Source organism: Sinohyriopsis cumingii, chromosome 8, assembly GCF_028554795.1.
Source record: "Sinohyriopsis cumingii isolate HCF-2022 chromosome 8, ASM2855479v2, whole genome shotgun sequence".
Taxonomy (NCBI): domain Eukaryota; kingdom Metazoa; phylum Mollusca; class Bivalvia; order Unionida; family Unionidae; genus Sinohyriopsis; species Sinohyriopsis cumingii.
Genome location: NC_142968.1, coordinates 97101382 through 97119993, shown reverse-complemented (window position 1 = coordinate 97119993; position 18612 = coordinate 97101382). Strand labels below are relative to the sequence as shown.

Below are 18612 nucleotides of genomic sequence, written 5' to 3'. Positions count from 1 at the left end.
GTATTATTGAGTATTGTTTAATTCCAGTGATTAATTTAAATAAATAAATTCTGTCAATTTAAACCTGAAACACTACAAAAATAGGTACATCTATAGACTGATGTTAACACAGGAATACAGATGTTTTTTCTTCTCCCTGATACCCCCCTTAGACACAATATGAGGACAAGGATGATAATAATTTTCCCATCAATTTCATAAACACGGTCCCAAATAGAAACTTTCAAAGTCAAAAGACCACATAATCATGTTTACCTATAAGCGATCATTATATGAATATTTAATCAACACTCATAGATAAATATTAGCTATGTAATGGGATGTTTATGAAAAAGAATTAGTCAGGTAGGCTCAAACTAGTATTCTCAGTTATGGACAATATCATCCACATAATACAAATTGAATATACATTCCAATTATTGTCATATCCTGAAATACATAGACTATGACAAATTGACAGCAATGCTCTTGCAGCTCTCCATTATAATTTTGGAAAACTCATCAATAGAGGACAAATTAGCGCTTTTAGCATTTAACAGCAAAATTAAATGGACGACAAGCAGAAGCTAAGGTGGCGCAGGCAATCCTGGTGAAGAATTATTTGGGATCATTTACTATCATATATTTGGTATAACTCTACATCAAAACTTTCTTCAGAAAAATACGAAGCTTCTTTCCAAGCTTATCGTGTACAACATAGATCGGTTTTGCTGAAAGAGATCGAGGTTTATTATGCTATTGTTAGAATGAACCGCAAGCATAAATATCATGCTAATTAGCTGCAAGTTGCTATCGGTTTCATTAAAATAAAATTCAACGACCCAGTCTGAATGCTTAGGAACTGAACATCAACATATAATATAGGACAAGGAAACTTTCTGGAGCTCCAGAAAAATCGAAATCTCACCAGGCATTATTTAGACTACACGAGACATTAATCACACAGGTGCATTATCATATGCTAATAGAAAAAGTGCAAGATCTTTATGCAGATATTATCAGCATACTAGATATAGAATATCTACCACAGCAACAATCTGTATTCAAAACCCTGGTGCAAAAAAACTGAAGCATGAAGCAGAAAATCGGCAGAATGATTAAAAAACCCTACTCTAATCTGACCTATTACTTGAAGGTAATGTGCCACTAGAAACGAAACAAATTGCTGATGCATGCAATCGCATATTTTATGTATTTTAAAAGACACGAGTGTGGTGTATATGTACTTTCTGCAGCAACATATTACTCTTCGTGTCTTCCAAATATTCATGCTCCACGATAATGAAGCTTCATACATTCACAAGAAGTTATTATTGAAAGAAAAAAGCTTTCATACAAGGCGGTATAAAATATTGGTTAGCCGACGAAATCGCTTACGTTTAGTGACGAATTGTTCTGATCTAAGGCAGTGTGGCAAAATAATGCACATGCTCTTGCGATTTACCAATACAGTGTACACAGACTGGGATGTGAATTTGCAATCCTGTGTTGTGTACTGTAATATATTTTCTTGCCACACAAAATATTGAACAGTAACGTCATTGGTTACCGTGAAACGGACAATTGTTTTCTCACTTGCACATTTTGACATCCACACACTCGCAGAGAGAGAGAGAGAGAGAGAGAGAGAGAGAGAGAGAGAGAAGGGATACACTTGTTGTTTTCCTCTAATGAATTTGGTTGTTGGTATCGAGATAAGATTTCTTATAAAGTGTCAAGTATGCGTGTAATGGAAAATGGCAAAAATCGGATAGAAATTTTTCTCGTCAAACATTTGAAGTGGAGAGTATGTGAAAGTTGCAGTGAAAGTCACATAGCTTGTAGACATTTCATCTTTGGAAAATCTTATCAATAACAAGTCATTATCACAAACAGAAGTAAAGATAGGGGCGTGACAGTTGTTGTTTGGATAAATCCAATAAACGTTATAGTACAGCTGTTCTGTCTTGCACCTATATAGACAACCTAAAACATTTTTTTTTATACAGGTTTAGTGGGTGTTCAGGGTAACGATGTTATAGCACTGAGCTTCAAAGAAGGAGATGAAATCTCACAAACATCCTATCCACCAATCCAATTCACACTATCCAAAATTCTTAACGCCAAGAAGATCAAAAAAACTCATTCTGTGGCTCCCAAAAGTTATTACCATATTCGAGATACGCATAAGCGCATATCCAGAAAATTTAGAACCACCGCTTACAGTTGTATGATGAAATTTAAAAACTTCACATCCTTAGTGCCTTCCCAGAAAGTAGTAGGTTTCATCATCGATTTGTAGGAGTCCTTGTTAGCGACACTGAAACAACAATGCAAAGCCATGGAACACATCGTTTGAGACTCTCCATCCACCAAGACCAAGCGGAATCCATAGAGAAGTTCCGTTCCATCGAATGCTTCACTTTAGACCACGCCAAAGCGAACGAAAGAAGACTCTTGTTTGCCAAAGTTAAATTCAATTGCTTTTGTGGAAAATTAGCGCAACATCCTTGTTTACGCAAGATGGGTACTTGGCAGATCCATACCGCTACGTTGAATTGGCTGACGACATCGTTCGTGAAGATTTTATCCGTGTCAATTACGATGAAGAGCCAGAGTTTGTACCTTAGGCGAGTTTGGAAATGCTAGTATTGAAACCTTCGAGACATCCAATGCTCACTTAAAATTGTACGAAGCATTATAACTTGCAGGAGATCTAGTACTTTGACAATTGCATCTTCATCAATTGCTAGTAGGGCCTTAACGCAGTCATCGAAGGGGTCTTTTTAGGAGAATGGACAAGCGAACAACTCGAAGGCAAGATACTGAGATATGCTAGCGATACCGACGCCAACAGTAAATGCATACTACCTGCAAAGTCAAATGATCGACGCTGAGGCAAGTATTAAACGTTGATGTTCAGAAAGAAGCTTTAAAGTAAGGAGAGGGTAAACATTTTAGCCTGATCCGTACAAAACTGTACTGTTACGAAACCACTAAATCATCAGTCGCCCTTTGGAAAATATATTATTAAATCGTATGCCAGAGATGAATGTGACTCCAGACCACAACACGTTAACGTCCAGACACTCCAACCTCCAGTATAAAAAAGGTAAGACTTCCAAGACCGACACCTCCTTAGGACTACAGTTGCCGAGATAGATAGATGAATCACATTACACATCCACAAGCAATCGAGGGACTTAAGTCCAATGAGAAACTCGAGTGCGATGCTGTGCATTGCGATCACAATAATTCCGTCTCAACGATATCATCGATGCAGTAACGGCATTTACGGTTCTCGACTACTAATGTCATGGAAAGTGATGCCGTTTGTGCGTGCGTGTCCCAATAAATCATGGGGGCACACTTCCGTCTACAATGATTTACATTGACTTGGTTTGTATTCCACTTTTGGAAAGTTTTGACTTGTATCTTATTGATATACATATTTATTTGTCTCTTAAATATTTTTGGATTTTAAATTCTTGAAAACATTAAATTTTCTTGTGTTATCAATACTATTCTCAGAAATTAAACATTATATCTTTCAACTCTACCTCTGTTCCCAAAGTCATAGACCAAATTTTAGATCGTCAAAGTTGGAAGGCACTTTATCTTTACCATCTTTTTAACATGTTGATTGCTGGACCGAGTGGTTTATGCAAAACAGAATTTGTCAAAGGTGTGATTTGTGTGATTTACCACAAATACCAGTTGTTTGATTAGCCACTAACGCATTGTGTGGTATTAAAAAGAGTGGCAATCGGCTTACACCTTACGTCAAGAAAGTAAAATCCTATTGTGTTTGTCGAAGGCATTTCTCGACTCGAGTCAAATATATCTGGCTATCTTCTATCATATCTCAGGAGAAGATGAAGGAGAAATAAAACTTTGGTTTACACGCCAAAGACATCATTGTAATGCCGATATTATTTACATTACTTAAAATTTTGTTTCAACAAATTAAAGAACATCGAACCATCAGTCTCAGCGCTCATTATGTGGTCTTGTTTAAAAGTCCAGTAGATAACCCTTAGATGTAATTGTTAGTGAAACAGTTTGGAACTCCTTGTTTGAATTATGCGTACGAAGATACCATTCAAACATTTCATGTCATTTACTCGTCAATTTAAAACCGAACACTCCCGATTACTTGAAATTTCTTATTAATCTGTTTCTTTACAGGTGCTCAACCCCATCGACATGAAAAAAAATAATATATCCTACACACCTTTTCTGTTCAACAGTTGTCGATTTGACATTTAGTCATTCGCATTACCCTATAAGGCAACAGTCGTGAGAAAAATGCGTAAGCACGTGCCCATTGGTTCGAAGCCAGACTCCAAGAAGTGTTATGATGGTTTACGCTCACAGCAGGTCAATTCCTTTAAGGAATCATCCACATACCTCATCAAAACAAACGATTTTTTGACCAATCTAAAGTGCCGGTGTCACAACTGGCAAATCCAGAAATCGATACTTAAACCAGAAAACAAATAATTTTGAAACGTGGTGGTAGCGGCTGTCCAGGCAGGGTCATCATTTTTCCTCTCTTAAAGCGAGATTTTAATAATCAAGCAGTCACCTAGAAAAAATCCTTTCTCAAAAGACATCCAAAGAAGAACGTTGGTGCCATGACCATCCATCCCCAAAAAAGAAAAACATGAAGACGTGCACACCACTCTCCTGATTAAACACCCCAAAAAAAGGAAAAGGAAGGGACTGACTCATTATTTTAGCCAAACATTGGGATATGTTGTCGGTACTGAAGAATCCCAATTCATCCATGCGAAAATAACTCATTAAAACAGCACCTAGAGAAATAATCGATACCGTGCTCAAATTGTGTTTGAAGGTCTTGAAAGGAACGATACCTTGGACCATGCAACAGAAAGAACGCTTAGGAAAACATTGGAACGTTTTACGTCAGATGGTCAAAAAGAAAATATCCACTGCTTAAAAGAAAGTGATCTTGTTGCAACGTGTAGCATTTCTACCCGTGCAAAATGTACAAAAAGAGCAGATCCAATCAGCTCCTGAACAAATCGATAATGTGTGTGATGTTGTTATAATTTCTTGAAAGGAACGGTACAGTTGTCCAAGCATCCAAAAAAAACGCTTAGGAAAACATTGGAATGTCCTTCGCCAAATGGTCCAAAAGAAAATAGCCATCAGTAAAAAGAACACGATGCTGGTGCAACGCGGATGATTTTAATCGATGTTGAGAGGTAACTTGCAGAAAGGAGGTGCTCCTTTGTTAGGATCGATTGCTAAAGCTCTTTTAAGAGGCATCATGTGAAGTTGAAAAGGGTCCCTTTTCTGTAATAGCCTACTACATTTACCTTGGAATCTCATGGAAGGGCAAATGATACTTTAAATTTCTAGCATTTGATCTACCGTTTTACGAAGACAAAATAACAACACACTAAACTAACCTCCGTCTGCTTTACAGTGTAAGAATAACTTGAGTATGAACCACTCTGTTCTGCACTCTCATTGTAGAGCCAATACAGGCGCTTATGGGAGAAACTTTGTAACAATGCTTCCCGTATTTTCTCTCAGTTGATACAACATTGTCATACATCAAGAAATTGTATAGTGCTGTTTGCCCGACCGTCGTTTAAGGAACTTTGCCCAGGTATGACTTCTAGGTGCGTGCTGTAGAGCATTATTCTTATTAAATTTGGGAGTGTGTATAAAGCAAGTGTTATTCATTATGTCAACAATAAATGCAACAATACCTGTTGATGAAATTGATGACTGAAAATATTTTCAATGAACATTTCTTATATAGAATTTGTTTTCAGAAACTCATAGAAAGGTAAACTTGTGTTAATTTCTCCTTGTCCTATAATACTGCAAAATAATAGAAAAAAATATGGTGTGCTAATGTTTTGCTTTTTACCATCCTCTACCCACCTCTCTCTGGTGTAATGTAAATTATCTCCCTCTTACTCTCTGCATCATAATGTTAATTCTCTCTCTATCCACCTACGTCGTAACTAGAGTATCCCTTGCCCCTATAGACACTTTTGATCCTATTAACCCTTTTGACTCTATAAACCCTTTCGACATCATAAATCCATTTGAGGCAATAAACTTTTTGAGGCAATAAACCCATTTGTGTGACCACAGAGTCTCCCGCATGTTAATCTTTTGGACACATTTAACATAGGATTTCCCACTGAGACCGAATGGTTCACATTGAGGCCCAAATGCCCCATATTAACACTGAGTGGGTTCAGAGAATGTTGAACAATATCCTTAGTTCTGACGTGATTATTTAAGCAATTGTCTGCACCATTCTTGAGTCCTACATAGTCCCTTATAATTATACATATGTGATAATATTAACGGGAGGGTTAGGGGGATATTGGATCATATCAAATGTCAGAGTGGTCAACTTAAATTAGTTTAGACTAATCCCGGGCTCTAGATGGTCACTTGAGCTCCTTTCTGGAATACGTAACATTCTGGGAAACGAATCATATTTCTCCAGCATTCAATATTAAATTTCGTTGTAACTGTCTTTCATGAGTGTTGTCAGGAACCTCTGGATAGTTGCGGTGTGTTTTAAATGGGTCAGACCATCCATGTGTCCTACATTATTGCCTTGTCCTACCACTTACCCTACGCCGATTCCGGCGGAAAACTCGTGCTTCTCGACGTCAAGCGTCTTAAGAACGATCTTATGTTTGTTGAGGAGGAAGAGAGAACCTTTAATAGGATGGATGAACAATCTGAAGGCGTCTACACTAAACTAGAATCCTTTACGGGTTATTGGACCAGCATCCACTGTGAACCACTCCCCGATATTATTCATGTTTTTGTGGAAGTCACTGTGATACTTACTTCCAAGGGAGAACATATTCTATTTGCAGGGTACCTGTTATACGTCTTTTATTTAGAAAATCGCTCTTTTCAGAAGGACCCTTGGAAAATCGTTACACGTTCCACACCGTTTTCATTTTGTTTTCGAAATTATTATACCTTAAACTTTTTGTATTTGTGATTTGTTTTTGTACTATGATGTCTGTTTAGATGCCTAAGTTATAGGATATATTATAATGTACGTTCGTTTGCAGTTATCAAGTTTAAACATTCAGTTTAAGGCACTTGTCCTTTGAGATTTTATACGTTCTTTTTGCTGTTGGGGTTAATGTTTAACTTGCCAGAATCGCAACAAGAATTGCCTTTTCGAAGGTTATCATCGATCTGCCCGGTCAGCTATCATGTTCTTTGAGCAGGGTACTTGACTCCAATTATTTACGGACTAAATAATCCTTTTGTGCTGTTGTGCCACATAGCATCAAACCAACCTTCTATTATAATCTCTTTTGACCACTTGTTTCCAATTCCACTGCATTATTGGCCCTTCTTCTCATAGTCATTACTCTACTTTCATTTCATTGATGATTGGTGTCAGACTTATACGCAAAAAGATGTGTGTCTTGTCTTATATACCTAAGATACATAATTAATTATTACATTACATGACTCCATGTAATTTAATATTTAACCGAAACGAATGCATTCATTTATGTCATTACATGCTAGCTGAGTTCTATTGTGATGCGAAGATTCTGATATCAACTTAAAGTGCGGGATTACATATCCAGGTATACTTAGGCAAAAAACAATGCATACTTCAGCTAAGGACAGTAGGTTCCCTTTCACAGTTGGTCACTAAACATTAAACCTGTGTAACAGCTGATTAAAAGGTAAACCCACGTGTTCCCATTGCTGAATTTCCACCCATCGGTTTAGGTGGAGATGTAATAACGGCCAGACGGACGGATGATGTGACGAACATTTGGACAAAATCCTCTTGGGGATAATTATCAAACGTAAAGAAAACGGGTTCTTTCTAACCAGTAGAAAACATATCAACTAACCCCGTTCTTTTTTCTATCCTGTGTCACAGTTTAACTGCCTGCAGTGGGAGACGTGACGCGAGAATAAGTACTACATACATGTTACGTTTTGTCAAGACGACGAGATATTAAACTTGGTATTTTGTTGTTCCATTGTAACGATGTTAGCGATTTGGCACTATGAAAGTATTTACCAATATGCTGTAAAACACATCCATTTTTTTAATTTAGATTAATTTAATCATAAATGCTTTTGTTTCCCTACAATATTAAACAATATTGATACAACAGCGATACATGAAGAGGTTCGGGAAATCTCCCTTATTACAACAGATAAATTCATCCCTTTCCTTGGATATATAGCACATTATGCTTACTATTCAAATTTTGAAAATCTATGCACCCTTACTGTTTAAACAAAACAACAAACAAGCAAACAAAGCATCAACAAAGAGCTTAAGAAAGTGGAATAAATCATACCGTCAACCGAGTATCATGTCACTTTGTTCCTCAATAGCTCAAATGAGAAGTGGAACAGTACTCACATAAACTAATATTGTTATATTTCTATTATATATTTGTTATATTTATAAATAAAGTAAACTAGTCATCAACTATTGTACATATTGTAAAAACATTACCAAACAAGACGTATTCTGTATGTAATATTTAATCAGAATTTACTGAAATATTTTAAAACGTATACCACTAAAATTAGCTCGGTTAAGTGAGTGGCATTCGTTGTATACATTACAGGCCCTAAAGTCTTTAATCATAATTAAGGTTGCGCTTCCTTGGTATACGTTAGTCACTTTTAAGTTGATATTCTGGATCAATCACCTTCACCATTACATTTTGGAATATCCGCTTCCTTTGATAGTTCTGGTCACATAAAAAAGGATTACACAAGTCAATGTTTAGATAATAACAATTAATTATAAAGTTTGTTTTTAGTTTTAGCAAGTTTAATATAAGCAATGCCTAACTACAATTAGAATATCCACAAATAATCATTTTTTGAAGTTCATTCAAATACATGTATATACCTCAAGAAGAGATTATTTTGAAACGATTGTTTTGAATGTTAACTCAGCCACGATGCATTACTTTGACATTTGTACCTACTTTCATACTCATGTTAAAATAAATACATTGTTGCACGCTTTCTAATTTAAGACTACTACCATTCACAGAGTTGAAACAAGAAACAAATTTCGATCACTTTCACCAGTGTCTCTGCTAAGTACCAAAAGACAATTTAAGTTGAAAAGATTTGTTAAAAGTGTATTGACTACTCTCTTTCTCTCTCGATGTTATGGTGCTTTATAAAAAGAAACTCATTGTATGTACTTTGTGATTTATAGGTTGATTAATTTAATTCAGATAAAATCGAATCATACAAAAAATTATTTTTCCTTTTCCTTGTTTCCTGTCTATCAATTTCAGTTGTTTTTGCCTAGTATAATGCTAAATCTGAAGTCCTCTGAAAGAACGAACAGTTCTCAATAATCGGTTAGTACTTGAAGGACAATTGACATTCTAAACGACTTTATGTACAACAGAAACAACTCTTCACTTCAGTAGTAACGTCTGTGTATGTTAGGACAATAATGTCTGTGTATGTTAGGACTCAAAGCTACAATGTGCAATTCTAGGTTGAATACTGATATGAAAACTTAAAATTTCTTGTGTTTTAATTGTGCTGAATGTATGCCTGATACAACGATATCTCAGCTTGATATATTTAACTTCCTTTGGTATTTTATAATGCTTGCTAAAATGAAATCGGAAGGCAATTTAGACGCTAACATGCCATTATAATTGCAATTAAAATGTATTCAGATATGACTTATTCATCTAAAACCTTTAGATAAACTAATTCCTTTTCGGTTAACTTTGTTTCACAGGTTTTGGGTCTTTAATTAGGCTATGTCTACCACCATCATCTTGAACATATGAATAGAGAGAAAAGATTATCCAGGTTGTTCAAGTATAGAGTAAATAACTCTTGTTCTCTTACTCTTTGCTTAAAGTAGTCTAACGTCCGGTCTCTGTTTTGCCTGAACTTTACAGCTTTCTATTAACTGACTTGTTGAATTCTTTCCTTAACAACCTATGATTTTTGTCCTAATCAATATAATATTTTAGTCTTCATACCTCTGTCTGTTTTGGCCATGCTAACCTGCACAACGCCGATATTTGTAACCAATTGACTATCAACAAAGTCTTTTGCATTCGTTTTGGCTTGATCAACCTAATCAAACTTCTTGAATGCAACATTTGATGCACTAGCCATGAGGAGTTAGATTATCCTCTTTTAATTTTAATTATTTGCATTGTTTACTAGCTTTCAAGAGACATTAATACAGTCTATTCTTTGTTATGAAATAGATAGTTTGCCAGGTATCTTGTCAATTGAGTTGCTTAAATATATTGCTAAAAATATGTCTTCAGAAAGTTAGTAATCGCAACTTTCTTGATTCGAGTAATTCATTTGAATATGATCTTTTAATTGAAATACATTTCCTTCATTTCTCGGTCTAATTTGCATATTTGTACTCTCTGTTTTCACTGACAACCAAAATGAAGTCATATAGTCACGTGATCACATTTTATCTAATCAATTCATTAATACTGATTAAGTTAGTAATAACTGATGTTAATATTTTATGATATTTCAAGATATTGCTGAATTTTTAGTGGAAAACCTCTACCAATCGATAAATAAGATAAACTCAATCCAGAAAATAAAATGCCTAAACCAGATGAAACTGTTTCCGTACCTCTACCAATACCGTATGCACCATTGTAAACAAATTTAAATGCGCTTGACACAATTTGTTGATTATGTTTTGCTTGTTTCAGTTGGCATGTTGCTATTTAGCTAGAGTAAAATTTAGCTTGTACACAGTACATTTTATCTTTTGGCTGTAATTTTAATAATTGTTCGATATTATTGTCAGCATCATTTACTATTGTTTATTGATAATCAATTTTACCTGCTAACCAAGTGAACCAGATACCAAACACATATACCTCACCACCTATCAGGTAGACTGTGTCGCTTTAAATTGTTTAATTCTTGTTACATAGTGTGAATTTACCCAATGTTCCAGGGTGACTGATGCTTTAATCTTACAGTTGTGGCTTGTGTATACATGCACATGGACGTGGCTTGTTTCATTGGCACGATAATCATCATAATCCCTTTCATGTCCATAAGTGTTGCTTTCTTTGGACTCAGATGTGCCCACTACAGCTTTGTGCCAAACTGTAACAAATTGCCTATCTGCGTATCAGCCTTTGGAATACCTCTTTTAGTTAATATGTCTTTGCCAATTGAATGGTTACGAAGTCTGCTCTCTCTCTCTCTCTCTCTCTCTCTCTCTCTCTCTCTCTGTTGTTAACCCGTGTTTCCCGGGTAGTATCTAATGCTGACTATAACCGTGAAATATCAACATCCGTTAGACCCTTACCAACCTGCAGATCTACTTGCATTACCATACAATCTGTAACCCTGGTTGATTGTGTTGTACCAAATCAACATTCATTTATTTCTGTATCTACAATGTATTTTCTCACGAATAGCATGAGACAAGTTAAAATTTGGCAAACGTGTTTTCATTCATCCATTATTTAATCAAATTTATAATACATAATTTGCTGACGTTCGAGAAGGGTTTCTAAAAGACATATATTTTCATTTAATTTCAGCATTATTAGAACATGGATATTTTGTTTAGAAAATGAGAACTAAAAATGTATAAAGTGAGTTAAGTTTTCTCCGTGGTATAACAATTTTCGAAGATTGCATAATTGCTCAAAACCCATTATTTAAAATACCTAATATAAACTATCTCCCTTAAAATTGTACTTACTGAAACACCAAGCAAAATATATATCATTGAAGTTTCTGAAGCGGATAGTAAATGAAACTCCTTTAGTAACATCGGATAGGCTGTATCGAACGGATGACTTCTTTGTGTGCCATAAATTAAATATTGATCGGTTAACTCAAACGAGTTGATCCACTCGAATATATAGTTTCTCATTCTTGTACATGCTACTAGCTACTAGTGACAAAATAAACCATATATCTTCTCTTTTCAAGACTGGCGGTCCTCCTGGCTTAGCGTGATGAGTTGGATACAAATATAAAAGGAAGCACCAGCATACTCCATTACTCTGCTTTTGCTGAAGGTAAAAATGGCAAAATAATCAGAATAGAGTATTCCCGGTTGTATTGTCAAACTCTTATCAGCAATGAAATGAAGATAAGGACATTCGTAGCACTTAAAGCATGCTTGGGAAGACAATAAACGTGGCAGAATTAATAACATTCACAAACTATTGTAGATCTCTGACAGTGTAGAACCTTGTATAGCGTATGATGTGTATAATGTCAGAATAAAGTGATATCTTATGCAAACACTATTGACCACATTAACAGAATGTTGGATTTAGCCCGTTGTATTAACTTTAATTTCATTATTTTGTTTTTTGCTTTTTATTATCATACTTGTATGTAAAATGTAAAAGATAAATACGTGTTCTATTCAACAATTTCTTAAATCTGTATCTAATTCATCACATAACAATTCGAGTCTGCAATGGAATTTGCAAGATTTTGATTTATCCATCGATGTCAGTGTGATATGGACGCTAGTATTTGGATATGTTATCACGAATGTCCCTGCAGTATCCAGACTTTCCTGTCACCAATGAATGCCAACATTATATATATATAAGGAGAGCAAATGTATCGAAACATAGAAACAGCTAAATAATTCATTACACATGCCAACACATTCGAATCCACCATGGAAACATGAGAAATATCGTATATCTTCCTAGACACCTGGTCCCTATGACAAGATTTAAACATTGATATGATATGCAGACCGACCGACTCCTATCAGAATCTCTTACTTTCCAGCTGTCGCCCTGTATATGTAATCAATAACCTTACGTTCGCCTTACGTGTTTGCGTAAAACATACCTGCTCGTGCAAGCAGACGCTCAATTCAGGGCACGTGAACTATATGGTAGGGGATAGCCTAGCAAAAATGCGAACTCGCCTGTAGAAGATGCTAAGCCGTTAAGCGAATCGATGATTTAGATAATACTACGACTACAAACAACAGTACTGCTTTAGTGCCACCAAATGGTCTAGATATAACGACCACTCTTAGAAGGCAATGGTACGTGTAGAAGAGGTTTTCAAAGATTACCTATTGTCGCTTACTGATAACGAACAAATTTGAAAGTGCACCTTATCCGTGTGTTATTGAACTAAAAAGACAGTATTGTACCTAAAATACTTAAAAGGCCACTTTGTGTTTGCCTAGATGAACACAAATCATAATAGGGAAGCAGAAACATACGTTTGTACACATAACCGTCTCCTAGTCTGTAAGCAAATGCATAATCCAGACTAGTATTTTTGCGCATTCATCACTGGATGTTACCTATAATATTAACCGGTTCAAGGTTATGGTGTGTCAGTAAAACATCACATAACTGAATTGCAATATCTGAGCCATCCGAACCGTTCATAAAACAGCTGACTTTAAAATATGCATGAACAATCACAAAATCCAAATCAGAAAAAATGTTAAGACAAATGTCGTCAGCAGCTTCAGCTCAGCCGGTTCGGTCGCTTAAAGTACCACAAACAGTCAAATTATTGTTGGACTGATAATAAATGTAGCTATAAAGATGAATATTGGATACCGCAGAGACAAACACGTGGTAAATTTGGCTTTACAGGGAAACTATAGCCCATCCATTTGCTGTGCAAAACACCATGTTGCAAGGTTTTGTTTTATGTCAGTTTGCTCAAACACAGGTGACTTGAAGTTATTTCCATTCTTCTTCTTCTCCTTCTATTCGTCCGTCAACCACTTTTCGTGAAAATTTAAATTTGTTTACTTCAATAAGACACAGTTTGTACTATAGTTTCCCAGTAAAGCCAGATTTACCACATGTTTGCATCTGGAGTATTCAATATGCATCTCTACATATGACATCCCTTTAAACACAGCTTCCTCTCAATGCCATAGTTATCGCCAAGCTGTATGGACCATAGTGCATCAAGGTTGGACCCAATAAATTTAATACATAGACAGAAAGTACATTTCTAGACATGTTGTGATTTATTGTTATTTTCTTTTTTTAATTTACTTTAGACCTCATCTTAATTCTGTAAAATTTGCTTTTCCTGGAATAAAGATGTTGCCTTGAAAATAAATCCAATGAAACATGATTTCTGAAAGTATTAAAAAGGCATCCCCCAACTTCCACATGTTTTCATAACGGAAAAGAATTTTAACGTCGATGATATATTGTAATGAAACAATTGAGACAAAACAGTAATGTGTGTCTCCGAATACTTGGAACACGCGTTTTAAGAACATTTGACAATACAATTCAGTGAGCTTATTATATGGCCTTGCGTCATCTTGTATAGTCCGTTGCTTCGCCAACTGCAACTCTTTCTTATAACTAAGGAGGCCTTATGTTTTCATCTTATTTAGATCAAGCCTAGAATATGGTGTTATATCGTCAATATTTCAAATGCATTCAATAATAAGCAAATTAATATGGTGATATTACATCTAAATTGTTTGATCTTATTAGCACTCAGGAGACCAAATGTCTGATTTGAGTTTGATCAAGCTTGAAATATAGGCCTATATTGATCAAGGTCCAATGTCGAATCCTTTTCTACAAATTGCGAAATCCACACATATCAATTATGTATTAATGATGTGATTTTGTGTATGATTCACTGAGCTTTCGAATCTAGTTTTGATTAAGCTTGGAATATAACTTTAATTTACCAGATCTCATCCATGTTCTATAATGAACAAGAACTAGTGTAATTTAATTATGTTGTTGGCTAAAACTTTTACCACATTTTGATTAAACATAGTGAATAGGCTCATGTTATGATGATGTCCAGTAAGTTTTATGATGAGTGACATTTCTGAAGTTTTTAGATCTCTCGATGTCATACTTCTAATACGATTTTGATCAAAACATAATACTAGCATAACATAATAATAACATGACATAATAGTATAACATAATGATAGTATGACATAATAATAGTATGACAATATTAGAAAACAGTTTTGCAGTATTGCATCTGATTGGCCTTGCTTCTTACCACTCTGGCAATATTTATGATGAACTTGTGATCAGACTGGGATGATATACCTAAACCAGTACGATACTGGATTAACTGGATAATATGTTCTACTCATACATATACTGTCAGAATGCTGACGGTTAATTTAGTTTCATAAAACTGTAGAGGCCATATGTCCAGCCTCAAACTGATCACAGTTTTATTGTAAGCTTATCTTGTTATGTGCATTTAATGTACAGGCCAGGCGACAGTTTAGATACAAATATAGGTTTTGTAAGTACATTTTTCATTCGTGATGTAAGATCAACCCGTGGGATCTGTTGCATTCTTATATAGTTTGAAATTACTAATTTCTTTAAATTGTTCATTGAAATTACAACGTGTTCATTGACATTTTGGACCGATACACTAGTTTTGGATTATGGAGGACTCGATGAAGTGTACACTGGATAGTATCATTCTGTTTCATCAACGCATTCATAAACATTGTCAGATAAGCATAATGAGTTCAATTGTAATTCATTCGGAACATCCTATAATTTTGGATTAGTGATATGACATTTATGATTGTTTTGGATTTAATTCACAATCTTGTGTCTATTTAAATTTCACTTTGTATTCTAGGAAATAAATAGTTTTCTGAATTCTAGTCAAATTGTCAGTTTCTCTTCTTTTGGTTACATAGTTTAAGACAAAGAGTGTTAACAATACATTAATGATTTTAGGTGAGTTATATAAAGCGTGAGATTCATACATGCGAACAAGCGTATTATTGTCTGACCGTAAAACCATGATCAAGCCTGATCTGGCCTGGTCTTAAAGATCAGAATTTGCTTAGGTCTTGTAGAGAAGCTTATATAATCACTTTATATTCGTCCTAAAGACGATGAGGTCGGCAAATATTAGTGAGATGATATTGTATTTGACTAGTTGAAGTAGTTACAGGTTCACGTAATCAAGATCTTGCATGAGTTTGACCAAAAGTAAGTTATGTGTTTTGTGCATTATGACTTTTTATTAGAAAACAATATTTATCAGAAGATAACATAACAAACATTGGCATATTTGAAATTGTCAACTGTTAGAGGTATATAAGCCATTTGGGAAATATCAAGAAAACGAATGACTACTGATATGAAATGATATTTGTATCAGGTTAAAGATAGTATAAAATTTAAAGTTGAAGACAAATCGCGGTATTTTTTAAAATCAGCTTGCTCATCAGAATGTCCAATCTGGTTAAAGCAATTTAAGAAATTAATATTGTCAGTATGATCTGCATCAGAAAATAGTAATCATTTATCCTAAATTCACATTAATGAATTGTATATTTTGTGAAAATTTACATGGTATTCATTCTTCGTGCGTGTTATGTAAACAGCCATACAAACAAAATACATATCTATAGTTCATCATCAATTCAGTTAAGTTATTGTACGTTAATAAAGAAAGAAGCCACACACACACACACACACACACACACAAAATCACAGCAAACTCGCATAATTAAGTTGCTCCAGGTTTACAGATACTTTCATCACTTTTAACCTTTTAGGTGGAGCTTTTATTTGTAATTCGCCCCTTTGTTTTAACAGGTAAGAAACTGCCTCAGAACAAATGCAAATACTTGTAAATTAGAAGGATTTAAAAATCATTAAAACTATATCTTTGTTAAAATTATATTTTATCAGAAAGAGAAATGTATTATATTAATTGTAACAAGAACAAATTCTCTAAAGATCAATTTGATTTTTTCTGTTATATTTCTTACGGAAATTGTTCTTGAATGAATCTGTGCTTCAGAAAGAATTTCGTGATAATATTTGATAATTTTATTGTATTTAGCGAGTTGATCTGGGTGATCTATCATAACCTCAATGCGAATTTTAAGATCTTATCGCGAAACAACCAGGGATGACTCGGCGAGATTATCATTAACGATATCAGGTAAATCCAACATCACAAGAAAATCTCGAATCATATCAATCTTTTCTCGTGGTGATATTTTATCAGCGCGATACTTTGTGTTGTTTATCGAGGTTCCATTGTTAAATTTATCAACAATAACTTGCTGAGCAAGTAATAAATTTCTTGATTTCCTATAAAAAGATTCAATATCTGTTGCTGGTAATTTACCAACATCTGTTTGAAATATATGATTTAGATATCTTTTCTTTGCAGCATATGGTGATAATTTTTCATCAGGGTCATATCGGTGATATATTACTTCAAATTTTTTAGTTTCATCGGTAACATTATCAGCGTCACCTTCAGAATATTTTATTCGCTCACCAATAGATGTTTCAAGAAACTTATCAATGGCGCCATCGCCACGGATCAGATTTATATTTTTCTTTGCTAGGAATATTTCGTAGCTATCTGTAGGTGTTATAATGATATTATATCCGGAATTTTTCATTGACGCTGTTAATTTTTGTGTGAAGAATTTCTTGGAGATATTTTCTTCGACAATTTCAACGACAAAATTTAATCCGCATTGATCTGCTAATTCATCTATGGTTGGTGATCTCGTTAATTTATTCTCGCGAGATAATAATTTTCTTAAATCAGCGGTTGTCAGGGGAAGATTTTTGTTATATGCACGTGTCACTGATGAATAATGAATCTCGTTAATACATCTGAATCGGTGCAATGCCTGTTTGGTGGCCTCTGCTGATCCAATTTCGTACGAGAAACAAAATAAATTTTTAAATGATTCATCGGTGATACTGACCCCTGCTTCTAATGTATGTTAAAAATTACCGCGTCGACATGCTAAATGCCTCGCTGATGTTAGAGAAATCTATTTGTTTCTGCCTAGGATCAGTATCTGCGTGATAATATTTAACGCGATAATGATGCGACTGAAGAATTTTGGTTAATCCTTCAACGGAGTAGTCGGTGTTAATTTTATTGTGCGCGAAAACAGCTATTTTCTCATACTTAATTTTTTCTAGCAATAACGTTAAATTATCTTTATGAGAATTTTCCAAGATAAATTTCTTGTCGTGGTCGGGTTTGTAATTGTTCTTGAAAAATCTCATATTTGGCGGTGATATTTTAGATACTTTGGCATCATGGTCATTTGCGTCCGCGTCAAGAACAATTACTCTCTTTGATCTATTTATCAACGAAGATAATTCTTTATAATATTTCTTATATGTATTGATATTATTATAAATTTGTCTCCGAATTCCGTGCCACTCATCAATGATCAATACATCAATGCTACCTGATACTCTGTGGAGCGATTTTACCTGAACTACTACTCGTCGGTCGCCGCTGATTATCATGTCGCCGATAATATTTTGATACGATTCAAGATTATAATCTGATTTGATTTTTTCTGTCAAAGTTTTTCTATAGCTAACATAAATAACTGATTGATTCTTTTTTTATTGATTTCCAGGCTGCTTCAGTTTTACCAAATCCACAGGCTGACCCATCAATATAATCAGAGTTAAATATTTCGCAGCCTGGACCTGATTCATGAATAGGTTGAGAAATATATCCATAATCAGGTGTTAATGTTGCATTATAATCGCAGGTCGGATTATAATTATATCGTAATAGATATTTGATATAATCGCTGTTAAGTTCTTG

General features: G+C 34.7%; 1 protein-coding gene across 1 annotated transcript in view; it reads left to right on the top strand.

Annotated features, from left to right (window-relative positions):
- The window catches only part of LOC149794199 (uncharacterized), a 55256-nt gene extending 40348 nt beyond the window's left edge, over nucleotides 1-14908 (top strand). Inside the window, exon 4 of the mRNA XM_089966537.1 lies at nucleotides 11968-14908. Within this exon, the coding sequence (XP_089822663.1) occupies nucleotides 11968-11994 (27 nt within the window). The 3' untranslated portion in view covers nucleotides 11995-14908. The remainder of the gene's footprint in view (nucleotides 1-11967) is intronic.
- The last annotated feature ends 3704 nt before the right edge of the window (nucleotides 14909-18612 follow it).